Below are 22,865 nucleotides of genomic sequence, written 5' to 3'. Positions count from 1 at the left end.
CATTTTTACCTGTGTCCCTGACCCATTTTATCTGTGCGAGCCTGAGCAACTGCTTTCCTAGTCGGCCCTTGGACCTTCTCCTACGCACATTTACTGCCGCCAGCTGAAGGTGACAAGGCACCATGCGAAGACCCCAATCACTGGCCCGCGTGTCCTTCTCAGCCCCTATGCCCCCATGAAGAACGGGAACCGACCTGGAGGCATCTGGGGCCTGTGGATCCCAGCCCACACCCCGGCATGCTGGGGGCTCCCTGACGGGGACGAGGGTCTCCAAGCCCCACTGCTGCCGGCACTGACCCTGACCAGCCCCTTGCTGCTGCCTGCCCTGCCTGCACCTACGACAAGCCTCGGTGGGGGCTGAGGCAGAGCCCTCGTTTAATTTCAAGGGGATGAGCCCGCCTCGTTTCCAGTTTGGCCCCATCTCTGCCCAGCAGCTTGGCTTCCTCTGTCCTTTTGACCTTGGTTGCACTTCCTTGTTTTTCTTGTTCCCCTTTTAAGACTTCCCTTGGCTTAATTTTTGAGAAGTCCCCACTTCCTCATGAAGTTCAACAAGGCCAAGTGCAAGGTCCTGCCCCAGGCCCGGGGCAATCCCAAGCACAGACACAGGCTGGGGGATGAGTGGATGGAGAGCAGCCCTGCGGGGAAGGGCTTGGGGGTGCTGGTGGGTGAAAAACTGAGTGTGAGCCAGCAATGTGCGTTCACAGCCCAGAAAGCCGATTGCCTCCTGCGCTGTATCAAGAGCAGCGTGTCCAGCAGGTTGAGGGAGGGCACTCTCGCCCTCTGCTCTGCTCTGGTGAGACACCCCCTGCAGGGCTGCGTCCAGCTCTGGGGATCCCAGCACAAGACAGACACGGACCTGCTCGAGCGGGTCCAGAGGAGGGTCATGAAGATGCTCAGGGGCTGGAGCAGCTCCCTGTGAGGACAGGCTGGGAGAGTTGGGGGTGTTCAGCCTGGGGAAGAGAAGGCTCCGGGGAGACCTTGGAGCGGCCTTCGGTGCTGAAAGGGGGATGCAGGAGAGGTGGGGAGGGACTCTGGATCGGGGCCCGGGGGTGATGGGACGAGGGGTGCCGGTTCCAGACCGAGGCGGGGAGATTCAGGTCAGAAGCAATCCGTCACCGGGACGGCGGTGGGGCGCGGGAACAGGCTGCCCCGCCCCGGCGGTGCCAAGGCCCCGCCCACTCCACGCCCAGGGCCCGGTGCCGGCGGGCGCGCGCACAGTCCCGCGCGGGACGGGTTCGGCCCCTCGCGCCCCGCGGCCCCGCCCCGGGCAGACGCTGCCCGCCCGCCCCGCGAGCGCCCCGCCCACCGCGGCTCCTGCCCACGCCTCCCTCCTGGCCACGCCCCCGGAGAGGGCTGCGGGCCTTGTCACGCGCCCGCCCCCTCCTCGTCCCTCCCCGCCCGGCTCTGTTGAGGCGAGGGGCGGGGGCTCTGCCCCGCTGCCTGACGTCACCACCCGTCGCGGAGTGCGCAGCAGGTGCTGCCGGCGGCGCGAGACGGGCGGTGCCTGAGGTAGCGGACGGGGGGGAGAGGTCCCTGGGGCCGGGAGCCCCGCGGGTGTGCGTGAGGGGCTGCGGGAGCCGCTGGGGGGCTGGGGGTCCCCATGGGGGTGGGGCTCTGAGGGGCTGCGGGGGCCGAGTGCGGAGCCGGGAGCAGCGTGTACCCCAGCGTGTGGGGGAGGCTGCGAGCCCGCCCGGGGCTGGGCTGCCCCGGCTGTGCGGGGAGGGTCAGAGCGCTGTGGGGCAGAGGGGTGGGCTGTGAGGCAGGACCGGGACGCGGATGGGTGAGGAGGAAGGCATCTCGGGGTGAAGAGAGGGACCGGAGTGGGAGGCCGGCTGCGGGTGGCTGCTCTGGCAGCATGGGTCCGAGGTGTGGGGCCAGGGGGCTGTTGTTCTGGAGCAGGCGGGTGGATCCCAGGCCTGGGCTGCCGTGATGCTGAGCTAGAGGTGTCTCTCCCTGCCTGCCAGCTCGAACGGTGCGTTGGATACCGAAAAGTTGCTTTAAACTCTTTCAGGCTTTCATCGCAGGGAGAGAGGTGGCTGTGGGGTGCTGTGGGGTTTTACAGCCCTGCCCCGTCCGTCCGGGAGGGCTGTGCTGCTCAGCTGCGGTTGTTTATGCAACACGGGGGGAGAAGAGGAAGGCTGGCGTCTGCACTCAAAGCAGATGGGCACGTTTGATAATAATGGGCTTATTTAGTGTAGAGCAAGAGGTATGCTCGCACTTTCTGAGTAAAAATAATAATGATGCATCATGTGTTTAAAAGCTGTTATGGTTGTCCTGGATTTGTATTTCCTGTTCCTGTAGCTGTTGGAGACCTCATTTGGATAATTAAATGTCATGGTGAAATAGGAGAATGAGGAAAGGGGAGTACTTGTCTCCTTTCCTCAGCCACTAGGGTCTGGCAGCCTCTTCCGACAGCAGTGGGGAGACCCTCTTTGTCCAGGGCAGCGCTGAGATCTGTGCCAGTCATCCCAGATTCACGTTTAGCTCTATTTGAAAAAAAAAAAAAAAAAAGTGCTTTTTGCTTTTGCTGTTTTCACCTTTGCTACGAGACCCGTGTAAGCAGATGGTTCAACCTCATTGTCTAAATAGGGTAAGTCTCAGTAAGGTAGTAAGTGTGGGTGAGTTAAAATGACTGTGCAGAGCAGCTGCTGCCTCCTTTGTGCTATGGTAAATATAGTGACAAGATACAAGGTGTGGGAAGTGCTGCTGTGCCAGAAAAACGGGTCTTTTTCTTTCAACTCCATCAGTTGCTTTAATAAAAAGGCTGACTCTTTCTAGAAACATTGGGCGGTAAGAATACTATATCAGACAGACTGAGGAGGAGGCACAAAATGCTGAGTCTTAATACATTTTAGTGATCATATTTCGGTGCATTTGGGGGACAGTCAGGAATTAGCATGCATGTTGGATAAAAATCTTTGGCGCTACACAGAATAGTGTTTTTTACCAAGCACTGATTCTGTTACACTTTGCCTCTTATTCATGTGCTATAAAGGCCATCTTTGTTAAAATACTGATTTGTCATTCCCTTAACGGCTTGAGAGCAGTAACGATAATCTGCAGAGGCTGGGGGTGTCTTCGCTGCAGAGGTCGGAGAGTGGAAGAGAATGTCCTGTAAATGAGTGGCTCCAACATGGGCTGAGCAGACCTTGCGAGGTGGTGCCCCCGTGTTGGTTAGAGGAGAGGGCTCTGGTGTTTTGCTGCATGTGTCCCCCCCCTGGTTCATATTACATTTAAAATTGGCAGTGGCTTGCTGCTCAAAAAGACTTGAGGTGATCCTGTAAGTGTAAGCAGCGATGTTCCTGCTCATAGCATTGTGCTGGTATGATGGAGAGTTTCCCGGAGGGCTGTGTCTGTGGTAAACAGGAGCGACCTGTTTTCAGGGTAGCTCTGTGCATGATCAGGTTAATATGTTACTTATTTTTCTTCTTGGAAGGCAGAGCGAGCTTGTGTAACTCTGGATTTTCAACAAACTCCGCGTTCCTCCTGTTACCTGTTGGTGGTCTCCCTGTGGTGTGGCTGTAGGCTTAGCAGGGTGCTGCGAAACCCTCCAGTGGGAGCTGAAGACGTGAACGAGCAGGGTTGGGATGCCTGTCTTTGGTACCGATGCGTTCGGCTCTCCCGGTTGTGTGTTGTGTCTTTCTCAACTTCCTGCCTGTGAACTGAAACTGTATGGCTCAATGAGTCGAAAATAGCGCTCCGTCATTTTGGGGAATAGGGGAAGATTGCAAGAAGCCCGAGTCATTCAAGCAGATGGTGGGAATTGCCAGGCCTGGCATCCTGCCGGCTGCAGCTTGGCTTCCCACCAGGCAGCCTGGGAGCCTCTGAGGCCGCTCGCCCCACGGTGGGAGATGTTGCTTTCTCCAGATTTGGGCTGAGGTGTGGGGCTGTGCAGCGGGGCCAGTGTTTGTTGGGCTGCCCTCTGCAGCCCAGGGAGTGTTTCCCAGCTGGGACCCGGTGGTGGGGAAGCATATGCACGTTCCTGCCCCGCTGTCTGGGAGAGGGAGCTGTGCTGGGCTTCACGCCTGCCCCCCACCCACCAGGGCTGCAGGGGTTTCGGGGAACGCGCCTGCCTGGAAACGTCGGGTCCCCATTGTGTTCCTTATGCCCCCCACCACCGCTGTGAAACAAAAGCAACCGTTTCTTTCACTTGTGTATCGGAAAGATGTTTCCCTGCTGGCATTGGAACACGTTGTCCAGGCGTTGTTGGGTCTGACGAGCTATTGAGGGCAGTGCCCGGAATTGTAACAGCTTTTCAGCCTCTGACGGGGCAAGGCAAAGGCTTTCTTGGTTTCCTGACAACGGGTATCAGAGGTACTTGGTTGTGCCAAGCAGCCGCTAAACGGGATTTTTGCATATGCTCTGCAGGTGTGTTACAGCTGCATGTAGGATGTGGAAAAGCAGAAAAAGTGAGAAAACATAAACAAAAAAAAGTCTCATTCTGTTTTCCAGCCTGTCACGAAAACTTCTGAGCAATGAGACCTTAGCTGTAGAAAACGTGTGTACTTCTGTTTGCTTACACTGACTTTGCTGTGTCTTGGAAGTTGTGTGCTGCCCTTCAGTGTGGCTTCTGCTTGAGATGGCAGAAAACCATCACGCAGTTGGGGCAGTATCTTCCACTAAATCTGTCAGTGTATTGGAGCTGGGGAGGTTATCGTGAAAGACTGCTGCTGTTTCATGGCTGGGATGCTGCCAGAGCACCATCTGAATGTATTATCTGTGCTTATTCATTTTCTTGCAAGGCATACTGTTTGTTTCACATTCTTCTCTGTTGGATCAACAAAGCTTCTTTCTTTACTTGTTATGTCTGGTTTAACTTGACAATCGGATGTTTTCATTGATGTTTTGGTTTGGTGTTTGTTACACCTTGAAACTGTCTTTAATATATCCCTTTAGGAGCAAAATCTGTGTATTTCTGGAAGTATCTAATGCAGCGCATTGTACAAGAGCAGTGCATGCAAAAGCATTCAAAACCTGAAACCAAGATGTTAACGCCTGTATCTGCAGTGAGTTCTGTGTAAAAGGCTTTGCTTTTTTGTACCTTTTGCCCCAAGCCCTTCTGTAACCGGGCAGAGAGTCTCACCTGGTGTGTCAGCAACAAGTGCCCTGGCTTGGAACACTGGAGGGGCTGTGCTGTGGCACTTCCCGGCGATGTAATTGTTAGTCTCTGGTGTTAAAGCATATGTTCTTAAAACCTTTCAGCAGATGTCTGAAAAACCTGAAAATTTTTCCCCGTAACCATGTAGCTCATCTAATAACAGTAGCAGAGCGTTGGATTTGATTTTTTTTTTTCCCCTAAGTTTTATTTTGAGGACTACACAGGCAGCTATTTCAGCTTCATACTTTTCTGCTGTGCAGAACATGTAGGTGGACAGCAGACAACATACTGCAAGCAGGAAAACTAGGCAGTAAGTTATAAGTAGTATTTCTGAAGAGGTTTTGTAGGTTCATAATGATTGATGAGACATTGAAGCTTGTCTGCAGAAGGAAACTCCTGGCATTCAAACCTGTGTGGGCGTGAGGCTGCATTGTTGGAGTGTCCTGTGGAGACAGAGCAGCAAGGACAGATCCTATGACTGCGAAGCGCTGTGAAGGACGTTGTGCCTGAGGCAAATGCTGTCAACGTGACTACAAGGCCTTTAGAGCTGATCAAAACCCTGATTTTTGAAATCAAAACCAACCGGAAGCATGTCAGTCGTGGTTTTGCAGAGAAGACAGGACAGATGATGGGGCTGGCGAGGTGGGACAGTTTGTAGGGACACAAGTGTCAGGTGTGCTCTCCGTTTGCAGGCTTCAGGCCTCCGGAGGGCTTGGAGGGTACTGGGGGGAGGGAACACCCAGCTCAGGAACTCGGAGGGTTAAATGCTCGTTCGTTGTCCAAACTGCTCCTGTTGCTCTGCCCGGCTGCCTGGTCCGGTGGCTTTGGGCGCTGGGAACAGCAGCTGAGGTTGTTGTGCAGGAAATGCCTGGCAGCCACTGGAACAGAGGTGAGGAAATGCACCTTCCTGGTGGCCCTGGAGTATCCTGGAGACCTCTGAAGGAAATGGGTTGAACAAAGCAGTGTGTTCTAGCTTTTCCTTTGACAGCACAAAGCTGGGCTTTTCACTTCTGCCTAGACCTGCATTTTGGGAAGCTTTCAGCAGCTTTTGTCAGAAAAGGAGGGTGCAGCTCCCCTTCAGGTGTTCCTCTAGGCCGGTGGTGCTGCCTGCTAAAGTGGGCAAACCTGGGAGGAGGCTCTTCCTGGAAGTGAACCGAGCAAGGATGGAATCTCTTACAAGTTATCCTTAAGGTACCTTTTGTGCAGTCACTGAATGGAGCTTGCAAAGCAGCTGGTAAGAGGGAAACACGCAACCAGTGCCATTTAAAAGCCGCTTGTGCTTTTTTTTTTCATTTGGATACTGTTCATATGAAATGTAATTTAAATGCTAGGCTGGTTGCCAGGAGCTGGATTGTTGATGTTAAATGTACTTTCCATTAGAGCTCTGTATTGGAAAACTACTTCCTAGCGCTGCAGGCATTGGAAGGGGTGGGTTACATCAGGGTGCCCCAGTTGCCCTTCTCAGGAGCTGTGCCTCACTATGCTCTCCATCTTCTGTGCAAAGGCCAGCTGAATCAATATCTGACCTGCCCAAAATGTGATTCCTTCTGACTAGAGCAGCATATGAGGTGCAGTGCTTGTTCTGCTGTTCTAAAAGCAAACAACTTCTTGCCTTTACATTCCTGAAATCTGCTAATTGTGTTTTTTGGTGGTTTGTTGTTGTTTTTTTTTTTTTTCCCAGGGGAGGTTGTCTAGGTGTTCCAGACTGCTGATCTGCTTTGGGTTTTCTAACTCATTAATCCCTCATTTGTTTTCAGAGGACTGTTTCTTGCACTGTTGTTCCCTGTGCAACAGAAGGTGTTTAACCCTGTTGGTACCCAGATTAGATTGCCATCTCCTTCTGCATACACAGCTTTTTATTTAATTGATTCAGTGGCAGAGGAGATTGCACTTGAAGGATCTGACTTGCGGGCAGTTGTCTGTAGGGATTGGTGGTACTTTGCCAGGTGGATTAGCAGCTGTGAACACCTACTCTGTAAAAACGCAGGTGACTCTTCTGTGCATGTTGTTTTCAGTTTTGCCAAGGTAACAAGGTGGTGTCAGTACCAACAGGTAGAAGCAGATTTGTACTGGTCTCCAGTCACTCTGATGGCCAGAATTATGCTGACCTCAGAAGAGGTGCTTGGGAGCACCAGCCTTCTAAGTGGCATTTTGAAGGAAAGAAGAGGGTGAAACTGGGTGGTCTTGGCAGGATGTGAAGGCTCTTTGTTTGGGAACTCCTTGTGCTAATGGAAGGGCTTTACTTCCATCATGCTTTCCCTTATTCTCTTTGTTCTTGGTTGTTTTCCTGCATCACCTTACCTTCTGACCAGAAGTCCTACCTGTTCAGGCCCTCATGCTGCACTGCAGGGCTTCTCTTGCGAAGTGAGACAGCAGTCAGATACCTAAATGAGGCTACCCATTTTTCCTAGTTTAGGAGAGGAAAAAAAAAAAAAAAAAGTCCTTCCCAGTGATTCCTAAACATAGATGGGATGAAGGTGGATGATTCATAATCCACCATGCACTGATCTGTCAAAAGGGGTAAATAGGTGGCAGCTTGTGGATGATGAGACTTTCCCAGGTTGAAACTAAGGCTGTTTTCGGGGACTGGTTGGAAGTGTCAGGTACCTGGTCAGTGAAATGGTGGAAGAGACTGTGTTGGTGCTTTGAGGAGCAAGGTGTACGAGAAGGACGATGGCCCTAGCTGTACGTGGGCAGCGACAGGCTCTGCATGAGCTATTCCCGCTCGGAAGGATCTTGCAGTTAAATTAGTACGGTGCAGCTCGAGTGCTGTTTGGCTTGGCATATGGCAAGAGCTGTCCTGGGAGTGAGCTGGGAAAGGGATGGAAAGCAGAAGACTGCTGCAGCACTGCGCAGCAGAACTACGTGCAGCCTGCTCTCTCCCTCCCGGACAAACGGTAAAAGTAAAAGCACAGCAGTGGATGGCAAGAACAGCCAAGGAATAGAGCAGGCTTTGTAGAAGCAGAGTCTCCTCAGCTAGAGAGAGATTCCTGGAGGAAAAAAAAGCTAATTCATGAATGTGCTGGAAGAGGAGAGTCAGGAGCAGTGACTGACTAGTTCTGTAGCAGCTGCATTGTATGCTGACCTTGCATGAGGCAGTAAGTTTAAAGCAATCGGAAAGAAGGAGGTATTTTCGAAGCTTGATGATGAAATTTCTCTGAGGTGTGTTGGTTGCCAAAATGGAGAGGTTAGAAAACCAAAAAAATACAGCGTGTACAAAAGCATCATTGTTCTGTACTTGCACCTTTTGCTAAGCCTTAGTCAAAGACAGGTTACAGATGGAGAGGGACTTATGTTCTTGCATAAGATGGTCATTCTTACCTTTTGATGTCTCAGTGTGTGCCTATATAGAGTGCTCTGTGTTCTCTATGATGCATTGTGTGCATACTCCTACTTGAGTGATTTCTTCTTTTGCAGACATCATGGGATACAATGCAGCCTTTTGGGGTATGGTAAGCTGCTGCTTTAAAAATAACCCCCTTCTGTTAGAGTAGGGAAAATGATGTTTGCTCAGCAGTGTGGAACAAAGGAGTTCAAAGATAGCTTAAGGAAACTTTATGGTATATTAACAAACTTGCCACCTAGCAAAAGTACTAAGGTGGGGGGGAGAGGAAGGAATAGGAACATGTTTTGTCATTCTCTTCAGGTGGACTAGTAATTTCTCTGTCATTAATCTGTGACATAGAGGGCAAACATTTAGTGGCAATCAGGGAAGTCTCTTCGTTTGCTGGTTTTAGTGCTAGGTGAAGTTTTGCATCAGGTGAGACTGTGCAGTGCTGTACTGGCTCTTCCTGATGGACCTCCTACAGTGCCGTGAAAACCAAAGGGCTTTACAGAGGCGTTGGCTTCTGTCTTTTGAGCTTTGTCTGCAGGAGGTGCTCATTGGGAAACCCACAGATACGAGCCCTGATGTAAGCTTGTAGGAATTGGTCTTGGTTGCAGCTCGTGTGGAATTACTAGTTGGGGTGAGAACCCACAGAAAAGCTTGGTAATACGTTTGACTAGGAGCTCAATTATGTTCTGAAAAGTATCTGCTTAATGATTCAAGTCTCTGCCTTGCCAATGCATACCCCAGTGAGTAAATAGGGCTAGTAAGCATGTAAAACCATGTGTGAGCTCATGAGAACGAGGAAAACCTAAATACTGTCACACAGTTCAAAAAGGGCAGGTAGGGAAGGGTATATGCGTGGCAGTAACTGATAGTGGAAGTGAGGCACGAGGAAAAATTCTTCCCCAGAATGTGTCTGGGGACAGAGGCCATTGCGAGAAGACTGACCTTCACAGCCGAGGCGGAGCTGAGAGGGAGTGGACGCAAGTAGTACTTAGGACCTCTGGAAGACCTGCTTTCCCCAGCCACCTCCTGGGTTTGCAGAATGCCGTGATAAATTCTTCAGGAGTTTTCTCATTCATCACAGATAAATCTCCAATACAGTTGCTGTGAAACTGTTCTTGCTGGGTGCTCTTATTTGCTTCTTGCCTAATCTCTGTTGTGTTACTTCGCCCTTAACTTTGAGGGGAGAAGTAACCTTTTCCCTGGTGGACTATGCCCTTTAATCTCATTCATCTTTTCCACTGTTCTGTTGTTCTTCTGAGATCTCTGCCCAGGCATCTGTCTGGTTTTTAGTAGACTCTCACCAGTTTTCTCCTCAAGCCCTGTCCCTCATGAAGAGGCAGAAGCTCAGTTACTAGCTCCACTCCAAACCTGCCTCCTCTTCAAAAACTGTTTTGACAGGGCTAACACAGAGCTGTTAAACAGACAAAGAGCACTGGTATTTCTTTCTTGTTCCCTATGACACCACTTCCCTGTTTGCTCAAGCCACTGTAAGACTTTGATTTTTAACTCCTTCTGTCTGGTTTCTCAGAGTTTTCTGCAGAGCTGCTGATGGGCAGTTTTCTTTACTCATCCTCCACAGCTGTTGGTTTTAGCCAGGTTCTCACCTTACCACGCCTTTCAGTGTTTTCTAAGCTTTATCGGATACAGCCTTGTACAGTTGGTACCCATCTCAGATCTTTCTGCAGAGATGCTTTTCTACCTGTTTTGCTTCACCAGCAGTTGTACCAGCTCTCCAAAGGGCTTTGAGTATGATCCCACACTGGGTGCTTGTACAGAAACCAGTCAACTTCAGGATTCTGGGCAGGCTCCCTGCTTGGGTACCAAAGGGAACAGGGAAGGGAGCGAATGGCCAGCCCTGACGGTGGAGGATGGCCCCTGGGGGTCCCAGCACAAGTCCCCATGGCAAGGGAGCAGTGTGGTGGTTGAGTTTAAGTTATCCACTGCCTGAATTTGAGCTAATTGAAGAATTGCAACACCTTTTAAGCCTTGCTACAGCACTAAAATGGCAATGATAATGAATGTAGATAAATGAATTGATGCATATGAAGGGACAGAAGGGAAGACTGAACTTCACTGGAATGGATGGCCTGAGCTGACCATCCTCTTGGGTAGGAGGGCTTTGGAAAACTGAAGTAGTCAATGTGGCTCTTTGCTGGAGCTTGGCAATGATCACCAAAGCCAGCTGAGCTCTGGGGGTTCTGAAGAAAAGATTTATGAACAAAAAACATGATCTGCAGTTTGCTGCCTTTGAATATCTTGTGTGTGTGTGTATATATACACATATATATGTATCTAGGATGCCAGCTTACAGCCTAGAACAGACCTGGAGGGATTCGGAGAAGGGGGAGCTGGATGGAGGGGCTGGTTCCTGCCCAAGGAGCAGACAGTACACTGGGGCTCTTCAGCCTGGAACGGGGTGTCCCCACATGCCTTCTCCCACATTTGGTGCATCCCTGAATTTAGGCAGGTGGCTGCTGATCCCTACCTCCTGCAGACACCCCGATGGGGCAGTTTTCCATAAGGCATGCAGCAGAGCTTTGGATCCCCTCGTGCTGGGAGCGGGCGCTGCAGCTGTGTGCCGGCTCAGGGAGACCAAGCAAACTCGGGGGAAGTTCACAGGGGTCTGCGTGTTGCCTGGGCCCTGTCTGGCATGGGCACCATGGGCTACCCTGCCGCGTGCAATGGTATGTAGGTATACACACATGCGTGCTCTGGCCTTGTTCTTACCTGGGAACTGCTTTTGGCTTCTATTTTGGCATGATTTTCTGGGTTAGATGAACATTAATGACCCATTTGTTGCATTGCAGTGAGCTGTAGGTCTTGGTGCCTGCCTTTCTCTGGCTCTCTGAAGGGAGAATTTCCATGCTGCAGACTGGTAGAGGCGTGGCAATGCAGGCTGGTGTTTAAAGAGCCTCAAGTTAAACATAAGTTGTGCTTGTCCGCTTCAAAATGAGCAGTTAAGTGGTCTGGCTGGCTTGGCAATGGAAAAATACATAAAATTCCTCAAAATAAATACCATTTGAAAGGTAACAGTGCTGCCTTAACAGTTAACTGGGACTGTGCCTGGCTTGCACAGCAAGAGGAGCATTAGAATGAATTCAGGCTGGCAAGGCCGCAGAAGACCCCTGAGACTGAAGGGCTGCTTCTTGGTGGTGTTGTGGGAGGTTCATCTGCCCCGTTCCCTCAGAGTGTGCCTCTGGAGTTGTTTTGAGTCAGATGCTCTCCTGGGCATTGTGTGTGATTAGACTGGCTGTTACTGCAAGGGTGGGACAGGGCTGCGTACGTGGCAGAGCCCCATGGTGCCTGCATGGCAGTGGGCGTCGTGCTCATGAGGCTGGGGCAAGGAGCAACGTTTAAACAAGCAGAAAGCCCCGGGATCCTTCCTTGGGGAGGGACAGTCAGCGCTCTCTGAGGTGATGAAATAGCAAGCCGTAAACAAAGCTCACTTCAGCACTGGTTAGAGCCTGCAGCAGCTAAACATAGCCCCAGAGGCTTGACTCACTTGGCTTCTGCCTGGCAGATGACTGCTCTGGGCTCACTATAGAGTTACAAAGGTGAAATTCTTTAATCTGCGTCACACCAGAGCTCAGTCTAGATGTGCTAATGCTCTCCACTGGGCTCAAAATCTGCACGTCCCTGAGAGTGAGTGCGTAGTACTGAGCATCCAGGTCAGTCTAGCTCGGCTGCTTGCCCTTCCCAACAGCATCCAAAGAGGATCCTGCTTGTCAGCCCCTCCTGCTCTGTGCTGGCAGCAGTGAGCCTCAGCAGGGGCAAACTCTGCTCCCAGTAATTTTCCCTGAAGCCTGTGGTGTGTGGGAAGAGGTGTGCAGCAAAGGGGAAATGGTGATCCTTCTGGGCGCTGGAATGGTGACAGCAAACAGCAGAGTCCAGCTACTGCAGCCAGGAGGGGTCCTGAACACGTGGTATTTAGGACACTCTGGTTCCTTGAACAGGGAGAAGCTTCAGAAACCTAATGTAATAAATGAGTTGCTTAGTCATGCTGCTTAGAGGTTAGTTGGAGTTGCATTATTGAGACAGTCTTGTCTTTTGATGGCTGTACTATGAATAATATGTGAGATAGGTTTTACAAGCATCAACTCTCTGTGGTGTCTTTAATGTTGCTTTTTGAATGAGACTGAGCACAAGGCCCTGATTGCTTGTGGCTGCTTAATGATTCAGCTGCATGTTACTGGAAGAATACGCGATGTGCTGGGTTACAGTGTCATCAGGCAGTTACTTGCTCCAGAGTGCCGGTCTCGATACTTAGAACAATTAGCAGAAGCATAATGGACATTTGTGTTCACTCTCTCTCCTGTTGAGGCTATCACACGTCTCAAATAGGCTGCATTTCTGCATGGTTTTCTTTTTTTAGTATTGACAGAAATATGAAGTAATTGCTTCTAAATCTCTTTTAAAAGCAATTTAATCAGGAGTGGAAGCAGAGGATTTTGCTTTGCAGTTGCAGGACTGTTAAATGTCTTAGGGTGAATAGCTGATGCGTGACTGGAAAGCAGCAAGTCACTCTGAGCTAAACTCATGTCACATGGAAGAAAACGCTTCAACTCGGTCTCTGCCCCTGTGTTAGGGTTAAAAATAAACTCGCTGCTTGACCAGGTATTGGGAGGTCTATTTCTCACACTTAATGTAGGGCCCTCTGGAGTGCAGTCTGCAAAGGGAATTAATGGGCATGGATGAAGTGGACAAAAGCAAACCAGTTCTTCTGTTTGTTTTCCTCCTGCAGGACAGATTCTGCATCCCACATGAGCTACGAAAATCCTCCACCTTATCCCGGCCCGGGCCCGACTGCCCCTTACCCACCCTATGCGCAGCAGCCGGGTGGTCCTCCTGGCCCGTACCCAGGCTATCCGCCGGGACCGACTGGGCCTTACCAGCCAGGTTATCAAGGTTATCCCCAGTATGGATGGCAAAACGCCCCTCCGCCTCCAGGACCAGTGTATGCAGATGGGCCTAAAAACACAGGTATGCCTGGCAGCCTCAGTGCGATGTAACTGTGACACTTGCTGGCTTGCAGATGCGTGAGGACATGTTGACCTTGAAGCAATGTGGTTACCAGCACCTGGCCCTAACGGGGCTGGGGGAGGTGGAGACTTGTTTGAAGTAGCGATTCTGTTTATAGCCTGTTTTCCTGCTTTATTTTGCTGCTGTGTCTCTTAACAGTTCTCTGGCTGTTGGAAGATACTGCTGAACATCCTTAATGCTGATCCCTCGAGGGAATCCTTACGCTGAGGTTGTTATACCTGCTTTTTGCTGGCTTTAGATTTGCCACAACTCTCATTCTGCCTGTCTTTCGGTTGATAAATTTCAACCAAAGGCTGTGCGGTTAAAACTTGTAATATTCAAATATACAGTTCCTACTGAGTTAACGTGCATCAGTTTTCTTGAGCCCATCGATATCTGTCCAAGTGACCTAATAGTGCCATTGGGATCATTCCTGGGCTCTTTGGTTTGGGTTTTTTTTTCCTGAAGCTGTTATCATTCTATGGAAAACCACAGATTTCTGGGGAAGGGGAGGAGGATGGTGTAACTTACCTTGGCAGCTAGCTGGTCCGTCTATGTTCTGTGACCCATCCATATGGTATGCTGGTTTAGTCTGGCACCCACAGTTTTTGTGGGCCTCGCTGCAGTGCCTCGAATTGCCAGAGGAGGGCCGAGAAGATGGTTAAGGGACCAGAGCTTCTTTATATGAGGAGAAGCTGAGAGGGGTGAGGTTGTTCAGCCTGGAGGAGAGAAGGTTCAGGGGGGCATTATCCATGTGTATAAATACCTGGTGGGAGGTACTGAAGAATATGGAGCTGGACTCTTTCCAGTGACAGGGCCGGAGGCAATGAGCACCAAATGAAACACAGGAGGTTCCTTCTGAACACAAGACAACACTTTTCTGCTGTGAGAGCAATCAAACACTGGGACAGGTTGCCCAGAGAGGTTGTGTAGTCTCCATCTGTGGAGATACTCAAAACCTGACTGGACAATGGTCCTGGGCAGCCTGCTCTAGCTGACCCTGCTTGAGCAGGGGGAGTTGGACCAGATGATCTTCAGAGGTCCCTTCCAACCTTGACAGCTCTGGGATTCTGGCAAGGTTGAATGTGATCCCTGCCTTTTTCCCATTGGAAAGAGGAAGATTTAGCTTGGGGTTTCTTGATAACTTTGTCTTGCTGGTAAGGACACTTGCCTAGAGACCAAGTTTACTCTTGCCAGTGTTTCACAGGCTGTGGTTGTAAAATCTCTGCTCGTACGTCATGGGGGTGTACTCACCCCCTCACCATCAGCATGGGGACTCAGGCTATCATGCCAACTCCAGTGCCTTCTTTCAGACTTGTTCAGTGATAAAGATACTCATCCTGGGAAGCCAGAAGCCATCATCACCTCTCTTCCTTTGTTGCCGTGAATATCACAGACCCGAGCTGTTGAGAAGAGCCTTCAGTGCCTATAGCTGTTCTGGCTGCCGTGGGGTGGCAGAGGACGTGGCCAGAGCTACCAAAGGGGCAGTTCTGCAGGAGGGAGTGTGCGGGGCACTTCTGTAGAGGCGCTGTCCCAGCACTGTGCTATAGGTGGGAGCTGCTTTCTGGAAGGAAAGGGGGTTTGTATGTGCCGGGTGTGTCTGGCACAGTTGTGGACAGACTAACCCAGAGTGGAAAGAAATGAGAGGAACATGTACCTCAGTTCAAGAGTTAAGGCAGGGCTTTACAGCTGTGCAAGGCACTAGCCCTTTGGGCGCTACTGCTGTAAAGACCGTCTGATAAAGTGGGTATCGAAGCTGACATTGCTTGGGAAATTGCCAGGACTCGGACAATTCCCCCGAGGCTTTTGCCATTGCACATTAAGGTCATTCTCCACATACTGTTGTTGTCGTGGCGTGGGACAACGTGCGCTTGCACTCGGGGCCTGCTCAGGACTTGGGTCTGTGCGCATTTGCTGCATTTTGAGCTAACTGCCTGCTGTGCCCCTCTGCCTCCTCATGTTGCTCTGACTCAGCAGTGCGTTGTGACAAAGGTCTTCTCAAAGCCCTCATTTTTTTGGGAAGCTGGAACTTGAGAAGTTCCCAGCAAGAGTTTTTCACTGCAGTGAATCCAAAGGAGACGTGACATAGATGGGTGGGCAGGCTGAGCTGTGGAGAGGACGTTTTCAAGAACTTTTTTTTTCCAGTATTCTTGGCTAAAATGGTGGTGGACTACTGGTCCAGCGTATATAAAAGCATCCCTGAATTTATAGCTGATGTAAGATGTCAGGAATATTCTGGTGTGGGTCTGGCCAGAGGAGCAAATATAAGCAACAAACAATTGGTGTGAGTGAATAAGAACCTGAATGAGTGCAAGTCATGAGTTCAGCTTCCTCTGTAAAGAGAGTGAAAACCTCAAGAGTCTGCCTTTGAGAAGGAGGTGGCACCAGCATGGTGATGCTTCCCCCCCACTACTACCACATGGACTCAAAGTGTAATCAGGGTTTTCCCTGGGAAATGCACATAGTTTTGGGGTGGCTAACAGGCATTTCTTGATACTGAGGGGGGCGGGAAATTCCTAGTATCCCATGTAGAACATCTTTGGTTAGTGCAAATGTCGCTTTGCTGCTGTAGCCAAAGAAGCTGACGAGAGAGCGGGTCTGTGGCTTTGGACAGTCTGGCTCTGAGCCAGGCCTGCTGCCTTGGAGGCTTAAAGGATCTGATATCAGACTGGATCGGGGAACTGGTGACACTGAACGTCCTCTGCTCAGATCAGGTCTCTGCTCTGCTCGCAGACCTGTGAACCAGCACGAAGGAGTAGGCTGGGAAGCTGGGAGGACAAGTAGCTAAGTGTGTGAGTGTGTCTTTCAATTAAAGCCCAGGCCTACATGTCAGGAGGCATGGTTTTGTTGTTAAACCTAAGCCAACACAATTGCAGTTCCGCAGAAGCAGCATCCTAGCACACAAGCCAAAGATCTTCTGCTAAGTCCTGTCTTTGAACTGCCTTCCTGTAGCCACGTGTGGTCTCTGAACCCACCTTGGGAGCCTCCACTTTGAATTGCTTTTGCTGAAGTGGGTGTAGTGTACAAACCCCGCTTATTAATGTGTGTAAAATGAAGTTAGGGCTATAACTTTGTGTTTGTCTGCAAAAGCTTTTCCTTTTTCTTTACTCTCCTTCTGTTAAACACCCTTTTCCCCCCCCTTGCTCCTTTTTGGCTAGTCCGTCAAATTGGAACCTGATCTTTGTCCCATGCCGCTTAACAGAAGTCTTCCGAGAGAGCTTTCTATGAGATTTTGTTTAATGATCACCTCCAAGAGTGTCTAATATAGACTGGATGTCCCTAAAAAGCTAATTTTTAAAAAATCTGCTATACTAATGCTCTATATCTGTTGGTGTGGCTGAACCTCTAATATAAAAAATGGATGTCTAAATTTAATCAAGTCATTACAGTCTGCCCAGCTGGTCTGGCATGATTTAATGTGGCGTGCCAGTTCTTGTGGTGTTTCCAAGCAGTTATCTGGGAAGCACTACTGTGTGGTTGCTTTCTTCTCAGTGCAATTGTTTTGATCTCCTAGATGACTTCGCTTAATCTAATGAATTAAACTACTCCAAGTGATGTATTTCTGAACAAACGTGTGTCCACGTTGAAAGCTAGGAAACTTGCTGTACTTAAAATTTTATGCTTTAAGTTATTTTACTGTGTAGGCAATTTGCAAATGGGCTCTTACGTTGTGGATCATAGCTGGTGCGCTAGTGTGTGTAAGTAATTATGCATCATATTTTGGTCTTGAGTGGATCTCACAGATGGAAGTAATTACTGTTGAGCTCTCAAAATCCGATGGTAAAATAGCATTTCATGGTGATGGTGTTTTTTAACCTAACCATTTGTGGCCTGTCTGGAGTAGCAATAGACATAGCCTGTCCAACTGGCCCTTGGAGACGAAAAAACCTCCTACAGCTTGCTCTCTGTGTTAAAAAGAAAGCTGCATCTGAGATGTAACAGCTTCAACTTAGTACTGTTTTGTCAGCCACGCTGCAGAAGGCTTTGTGAGCCACTGAGCCTTGTTTCCAAGGCTGCTGTTGAAGGACTCTTCATGCTGAGCAGCACTGGTGTGAGTTATGCTGCCTGTGCATGGCATGCGTGCTGCAGCCGGGCTTCTCCCCAGCCACAGCACCATTCCTCTTCATCCTCAGGAGGTGGGGGCTGTAAGCCCAGACTGGAGAGTTTTGGCCCCTCTTGTCGCGATCATGGTTGGGAAGGGCGGGTAACATCTAGGCTGGAAAGTTATTACTGTTAAGCGAGCAATGACTCTGCTAGAAATAGGGGAGAGAGGGAGGATGTTGACATCGTTTCAAATAAGATATTGAATAGGGGGACATCTATAAAGGCTTGTTACAGCCCAGTACAGCACTGAACAAGGAGAACAAGTGTATTCCACTCTGTGTAGGATTAGTTAGCCATGACGCCGGTCTGCCTTGCAGAAATCAACTTGCAGTATATGCATTGAGACTTGGTGGTGTTGGCCATATGACTCCTGTGTGTTACAGCCCTGTAGAAGAGGGGGCTGCAGCTGACAAGGTCAGCTGATGGTCCTGTGTCCCTTCTCCCAGAGTGGATGGAGTTCAGCGTGTGCAGGCCTGCACCCCTCAGGGTCACCCTGGCTACCTCAGCGCTGTTGGGTGTGAAGGCCTTGAAGCGTATGTTTCTTCTGCAGGTGGAGCAGCAGTGGGAGGCTAGGTGACTTGCTGAGGTGGCACAGGAGACCTCATGGCCATGGTTTTGGGTTTCTGGTTTGGTTTTTTGATAGCTGGCTTTTGGGCTCACACAGGCTACCGATAGCAAAGTCTCCAAAGAAATAACACTACTGGCACCTTGCAAGGGCTAATAGCTGACTTGGCTGTTGTTCGTCAGAAGGAAACAGCTTGACCTTTAGAGCTGATAGTTTGTATGCCGAACCTGAGGGATGTTATCCTGAAGGGTATCTGGTTCAGCTTCCTAGCTCTGTGAACTGACTTGGGCTGATTTCCATCTGCACCTTTCCTGCTGTAAAAACTGAGAGTTATCTGTCCACATGAGGTCTGTCCAGGCCTGAGTTCCTGGAATACTGTAGATCTGCCATTTGATGTCACACAGTGCTTTGGGTAGCTGGAGGGAACTCAGCTGCACCAGCACGAAGCTGGGAAACACTCAGCAGTAGGAGTATGGTGCCTGCGTGGAGCATGGCATAAGGAGCCAGGCCTTCTTGAGCAGCAGGGGCTCACTTGGGAGGAAAAAAAAAAATCTCATTTTCCCACCAGTGTTTTCATTACAAAATAATTTGTTATCAACTGGCATAAGGAAACCACAGTATTTGCTGGCTAGTCAGCAGGTGCTTTTTGTCTATGTAAACTAGAGGTGCAATGTTATGCTGTTGATAATGGTGTGCTTTAAAAAGTGGAATGTGCCAAAGTATGAAGTGACATACTAATTTTGAAAGCACTAGCTGGTGTTAGCAATTTCCCCAGCTTAATTTCTCCCTGCCCCCTGCCCTGTTGACACCTAACAACGTAATGGATGAGGCTGGTCTGTGCTGGGCCAAAGGGAACCAGGCTCTGTCAGCAGTCTTCCTTCCAGCCAAAGGCAAACAAAGCTCAGGATTGCGTTTGACCTATTGTACGTCTGGGGTGGAAATCTTACTTCTGGAAGTTGATTACTTGTAGCAAAGCTGGCTGTGATAAAGAGTAATAGTCACAGTGGTGCCGCCTACCTCCTAATGTTTGGCCAGCTGCGAGAATAAACAGGTCGCCTAGATACAGTCACTGCCTTCTGCTAGGTGGGTGGATTTTTCCTCTTTACAGGTCTTGGTGTGGAAAGGAGGGGATCCTAATCGCTCTGGCTAGGCTCTTGGGCCTCTCAGTGGTTACCCCCTCACTTCTCAAACAGTGTCAAGCTGAGCCTTTCCCAGCAGAAGTTTGTTTGGAGGGCAGCATGTAGCAGTGCCAGCAGGCTTTCTCTCTGGATGCGGACCCTTTCCAAGCAATCGGTTGGAGCATTTAGTTTAACTGTTGCTGAGCATTCAGAACCTGCAACTCCAGGCAGCTGGTGTCCTGCCAAAGAAAAAACCTCACTTGACGGTTGTCCTCTTATCTGCGTCTGATACTGTAGTGTGCCTTAAAACCTGATGTTCCCTTTCCCTCAAGATTGCTGTATCATACCTCCCTCTGTCCCTGGCTGGTGTCAGCTGACTGCACAAGCAGCAGGACCTGTTTGCTGGCAAGCAGTGCTGTCCTGGGGCTGCTTCTGACCTCACCTTCTCTGCTTTTCACCCCGAGGAGGGGATAACTTGAGAAACACCTGATGCAAAGAAAAGGATTTCCAGATTCAAGTCCTGGGTCTGAAAACCTTTCAGACAAACTGGCTCCATGAGGCTAAGACTGGCTCCATAGTGGACTGAATTAAATGAGGCTGCTGCTCTGGCCAGTCCTTGCCAGCTGGGCACCTAGCCTGCATGGGGAGCAAATTGTGTAAAGCCTTTTTCCAGCACTGCAAGTGCTGCACAGCTTGAGGTACTCGAGCCCTGGGGGGACCGCTCAAGGAGAATCTTGCTACCCTGGGCGACTACTTGCTGTGGCATGGTCCCTTTGCTTTAAAACAGGACGTTGTCCCTCCTGTCTGTCACCCGGAACACTCTCACAAAACCCTTCTAAGACTGAGTTTGTGCTGTGTAAATCTGTCCAAGCCAGGTCTTGCTGAAATCTAGGACTGATGCTGATTTTCAGTGAAAGTGCAAACTCAGGCCGAGGAATAACGTGCTGTTCTTAGCCCTGCAGTTGACTTGGTGGAAAATGCCTCCTTGCTTTAACAGTAAATTAAAATTTCACTGATTGAAAACAAACAAACAAAAAGTTAGAGGAACTTCTCAAATTCTGTAATTTTGGGAAATGTCTCTGCATCTGTTGCAGTCTAGAAGAAAACTGAAGGGTCTGAAGGCCCGAATTACTTACTTTTGAGCCAAGGAAGCTCATTTCTTACATGACATGTCTCGTACACTTTCTAACCCGTGCAGTGGGGTTTATAGTGCTTTGGAGAGCTGGCCAAAGCCTGCTGATATCCTTCAGAGACTTGAATACTTACTATATGAGGTATGCTTTTCTCCTATGAGGAGTGGTCCTGCTTTTCAGAGATGTTGAATCCTTCCTGGGCACATCTGAACTCCATAAATGCTGATTAGTATCACTTCCAATTCACCTCTTTCCCAGCCCTGAGCTCAACTGCAAGAAGATCTTCTGCAGGGTTTATAGCTAGACACAACCCATGCTTGGAGCACGTGTGGTGTGTGAGAGGGGAACAACCTCACCCTTGTGCGAAGGCAGCCAGCGCAGCATTGCCTCTGGAAAGTGCTCGTTTGGCACGCCCGCATGTGCTCCCTGAAGGCTGTAGCAGCTCTCTGGGGTGACCATAAGAGCTTCTCAGACTTGCGGGAACTGAAATGCAGGAATTTTCCTAAGCTGCTGGATGTAGTCTTGCAGCCACAGAAGAGGGCAAGTCTGATCCCAGTGGGGGTAGTTGTGGATCTGTCGCTTCTGCTTGAGTCCAGCCTGAAATCTGGGCTGGGTCAGCAGCAGCTGTCTGATGGCAGAGGGGATTTGCAGGTGACACTACCTGTACTCACAAGTTTGCTTCCTTGATATTTGATTTTTTTTTTTGCTCAGGTGGCTCTGGCAGCAGAGCCGTTTGTGTTTGGTGCTGGGGATTGTGAAACTTCCTCTGAGCGTTTTGCAACTGTGGAAGATTTTTGTTTGCAAGTAGGCTGTTGTATTTCAGTCCGGCTCTGACTGGTATCTGCTTCAGGAGTGTGCTGAGGTATTTCCTGAAATCTGAATATGGTGTCGGTGGAGTCTGTTCGTACAGCGAAAGCCTCTGGGCAGAAAGGAGTTGAGGGCCAGGGAACGTGATGTGACAGGAACAAATAATTAAATGCTGCCTTGCTTGGGTACTTAGATCTCATCTGTGCCCAGGGTCTGCCCTGGAGGTCTTGTGGGCAAGGGAGGAGGCCTGGGGCAGAGAGGAGCCTTGTTGGCAGCTAGTATGAAAGTTTTAGTTGAAATCCTCGGGTCTCAGTTCCCCAGTCATGCAGCCTCTTCTTCCATGCTTGCCTGCATGGGATTTACTGCAGGACACATGTCTGGCTGGGAGAGCAGAGTTGGGTTTTCCTCCTGCAGTGCTGGCCTGCAGACCCAAGGTGCGCACCCCAGAGAGTGCCTCAGAAACACTTAATTTCTGGTCACTGTCACCTCTGCATCCCTTGGCTGGCACTAAGGCCGTTCTGCTGACTTGCCCTTCTCTGGCCTCCATCCTGAACAGGAAGACTTTCAAAGGACTTGGGTAAGAATGTTTTGAAGGTAGAAGCAATGCACAGACCAACTTGACTTAGCAATCTGCTGCAGGTAGCTCTTATGCCTGTAAGAAACTATTATTAAAATGGTGTTGGGCAGTTCTAAGCAAGACCTCTTGCTGGCTGGAAGTGAAAACAAAGCTCTTGGTGCAGAAGTGGCTTGTGATAAAACCCACTTTATTCCCATGTTGGTCCCTTCTCTGCCGCGTGCTTCCTCCCAGATGAGAAGGTTGCGGTGGTACTTCTGCTCTGAGCAGTTGTTGCTGTGGCAAACAGCCGTTCAGGTGCCGTGGGAAGAGCTCTTGGTCTGCAGCAGCAGTGGTCGGCAAACTGCGTGTTGCTGCTTCCTCGTGTGCTCCAGGCCTTGCCTGGTGGCTTGCAGCAGCCAGGAGCTCGGCTGCATGCGGAGGGGGTCTGTGCTTCGAGCCCTCTCGCCTTGGGAAGAGGAGAGAGTCCCCGGGGGCAGCTGGCTGGGGCTAGGCTGGGCTGACCACCACCTTTGGGTGCCCACACCTCGCTCCTCTGGGCGGGCGGCTGGCTTCTGGGCTGAGCTGCCCCTTGGCTTGCCTGAGGTGAGCTTTTGCTGGCTGGCTGTCTGCCTGGAGGTCGGACTTGAAATACCCGGGCAAGGGCCAGGGCCCACGGTGACGTGCAGCGAGGCTCCTGGGAGGGCTGGTGGAGCTGAGGGCTCTTAGGCACCATCGCTGCCTGTTTTCCAGCAGGGGCCCCATACAGGTGAGTAGGTACTACACAGCGATGTCTGTGCCTGGGACGGGGTGGGCTGGTTCCGTCACCAAAGCCAGTGTAGCTTGCTTTGCAATCCTTGTAGGCCCAGTAAAGCGCCGCGATAAGGAGCGCTACAGTCTGAGGTCACGATTTTAGTTTATACCAAACCAGGTGAAAAGTACTGCTCATGCCTTTCCGTCAAGGAGCTAATGATTAACATATCAATTGGGTAGGAGAAGCAGCAAAATGTGTATGCCTAAGATAAAGCAGACTGTATGTGAAATAACAAGGTATTGTAGTGTTTGTTTTAAAAACAAAGTGGGAGTTATTTGCACTGGGTTGTGCAGGCTGGTACTGTGTGATTACAGGGAGTG

At 50.2% G+C, this 22,865-nt stretch overlaps 1 protein-coding gene across 1 annotated transcript in view; it reads left to right on the top strand.

The window, feature by feature from the left end:
• The first annotated feature begins 1,469 nt into the window (after nucleotides 1-1,469).
• The window catches only part of CYSTM1 (cysteine rich transmembrane module containing 1), a 29,031-nt gene continuing 7,635 nt past the window's right edge, over nucleotides 1,470-22,865 (top strand). The window contains exons 1-2 of the mRNA XM_086471108.1: nucleotides 1,470-1,509; nucleotides 13,174-13,412. Coding sequence (XP_086327234.1) covers nucleotides 13,193-13,412 — 220 coding nt within the window. The 5' untranslated portion in view covers nucleotides 1,470-1,509; nucleotides 13,174-13,192. The remainder of the gene's footprint in view (nucleotides 1,510-13,173; nucleotides 13,413-22,865) is intronic.

The sequence above is a fragment of the Leptosomus discolor genome, chromosome 10, assembly GCF_034619465.1.
Source record: "Leptosomus discolor isolate bLepDis1 chromosome 10, bLepDis1.hap2, whole genome shotgun sequence".
NCBI lineage: Eukaryota > Metazoa > Chordata > Aves > Leptosomiformes > Leptosomidae > Leptosomus > Leptosomus discolor.
Note: the sequence above shows the minus strand (reverse complement) of the source record. Positions and strands in the feature narration are given on the sequence as shown.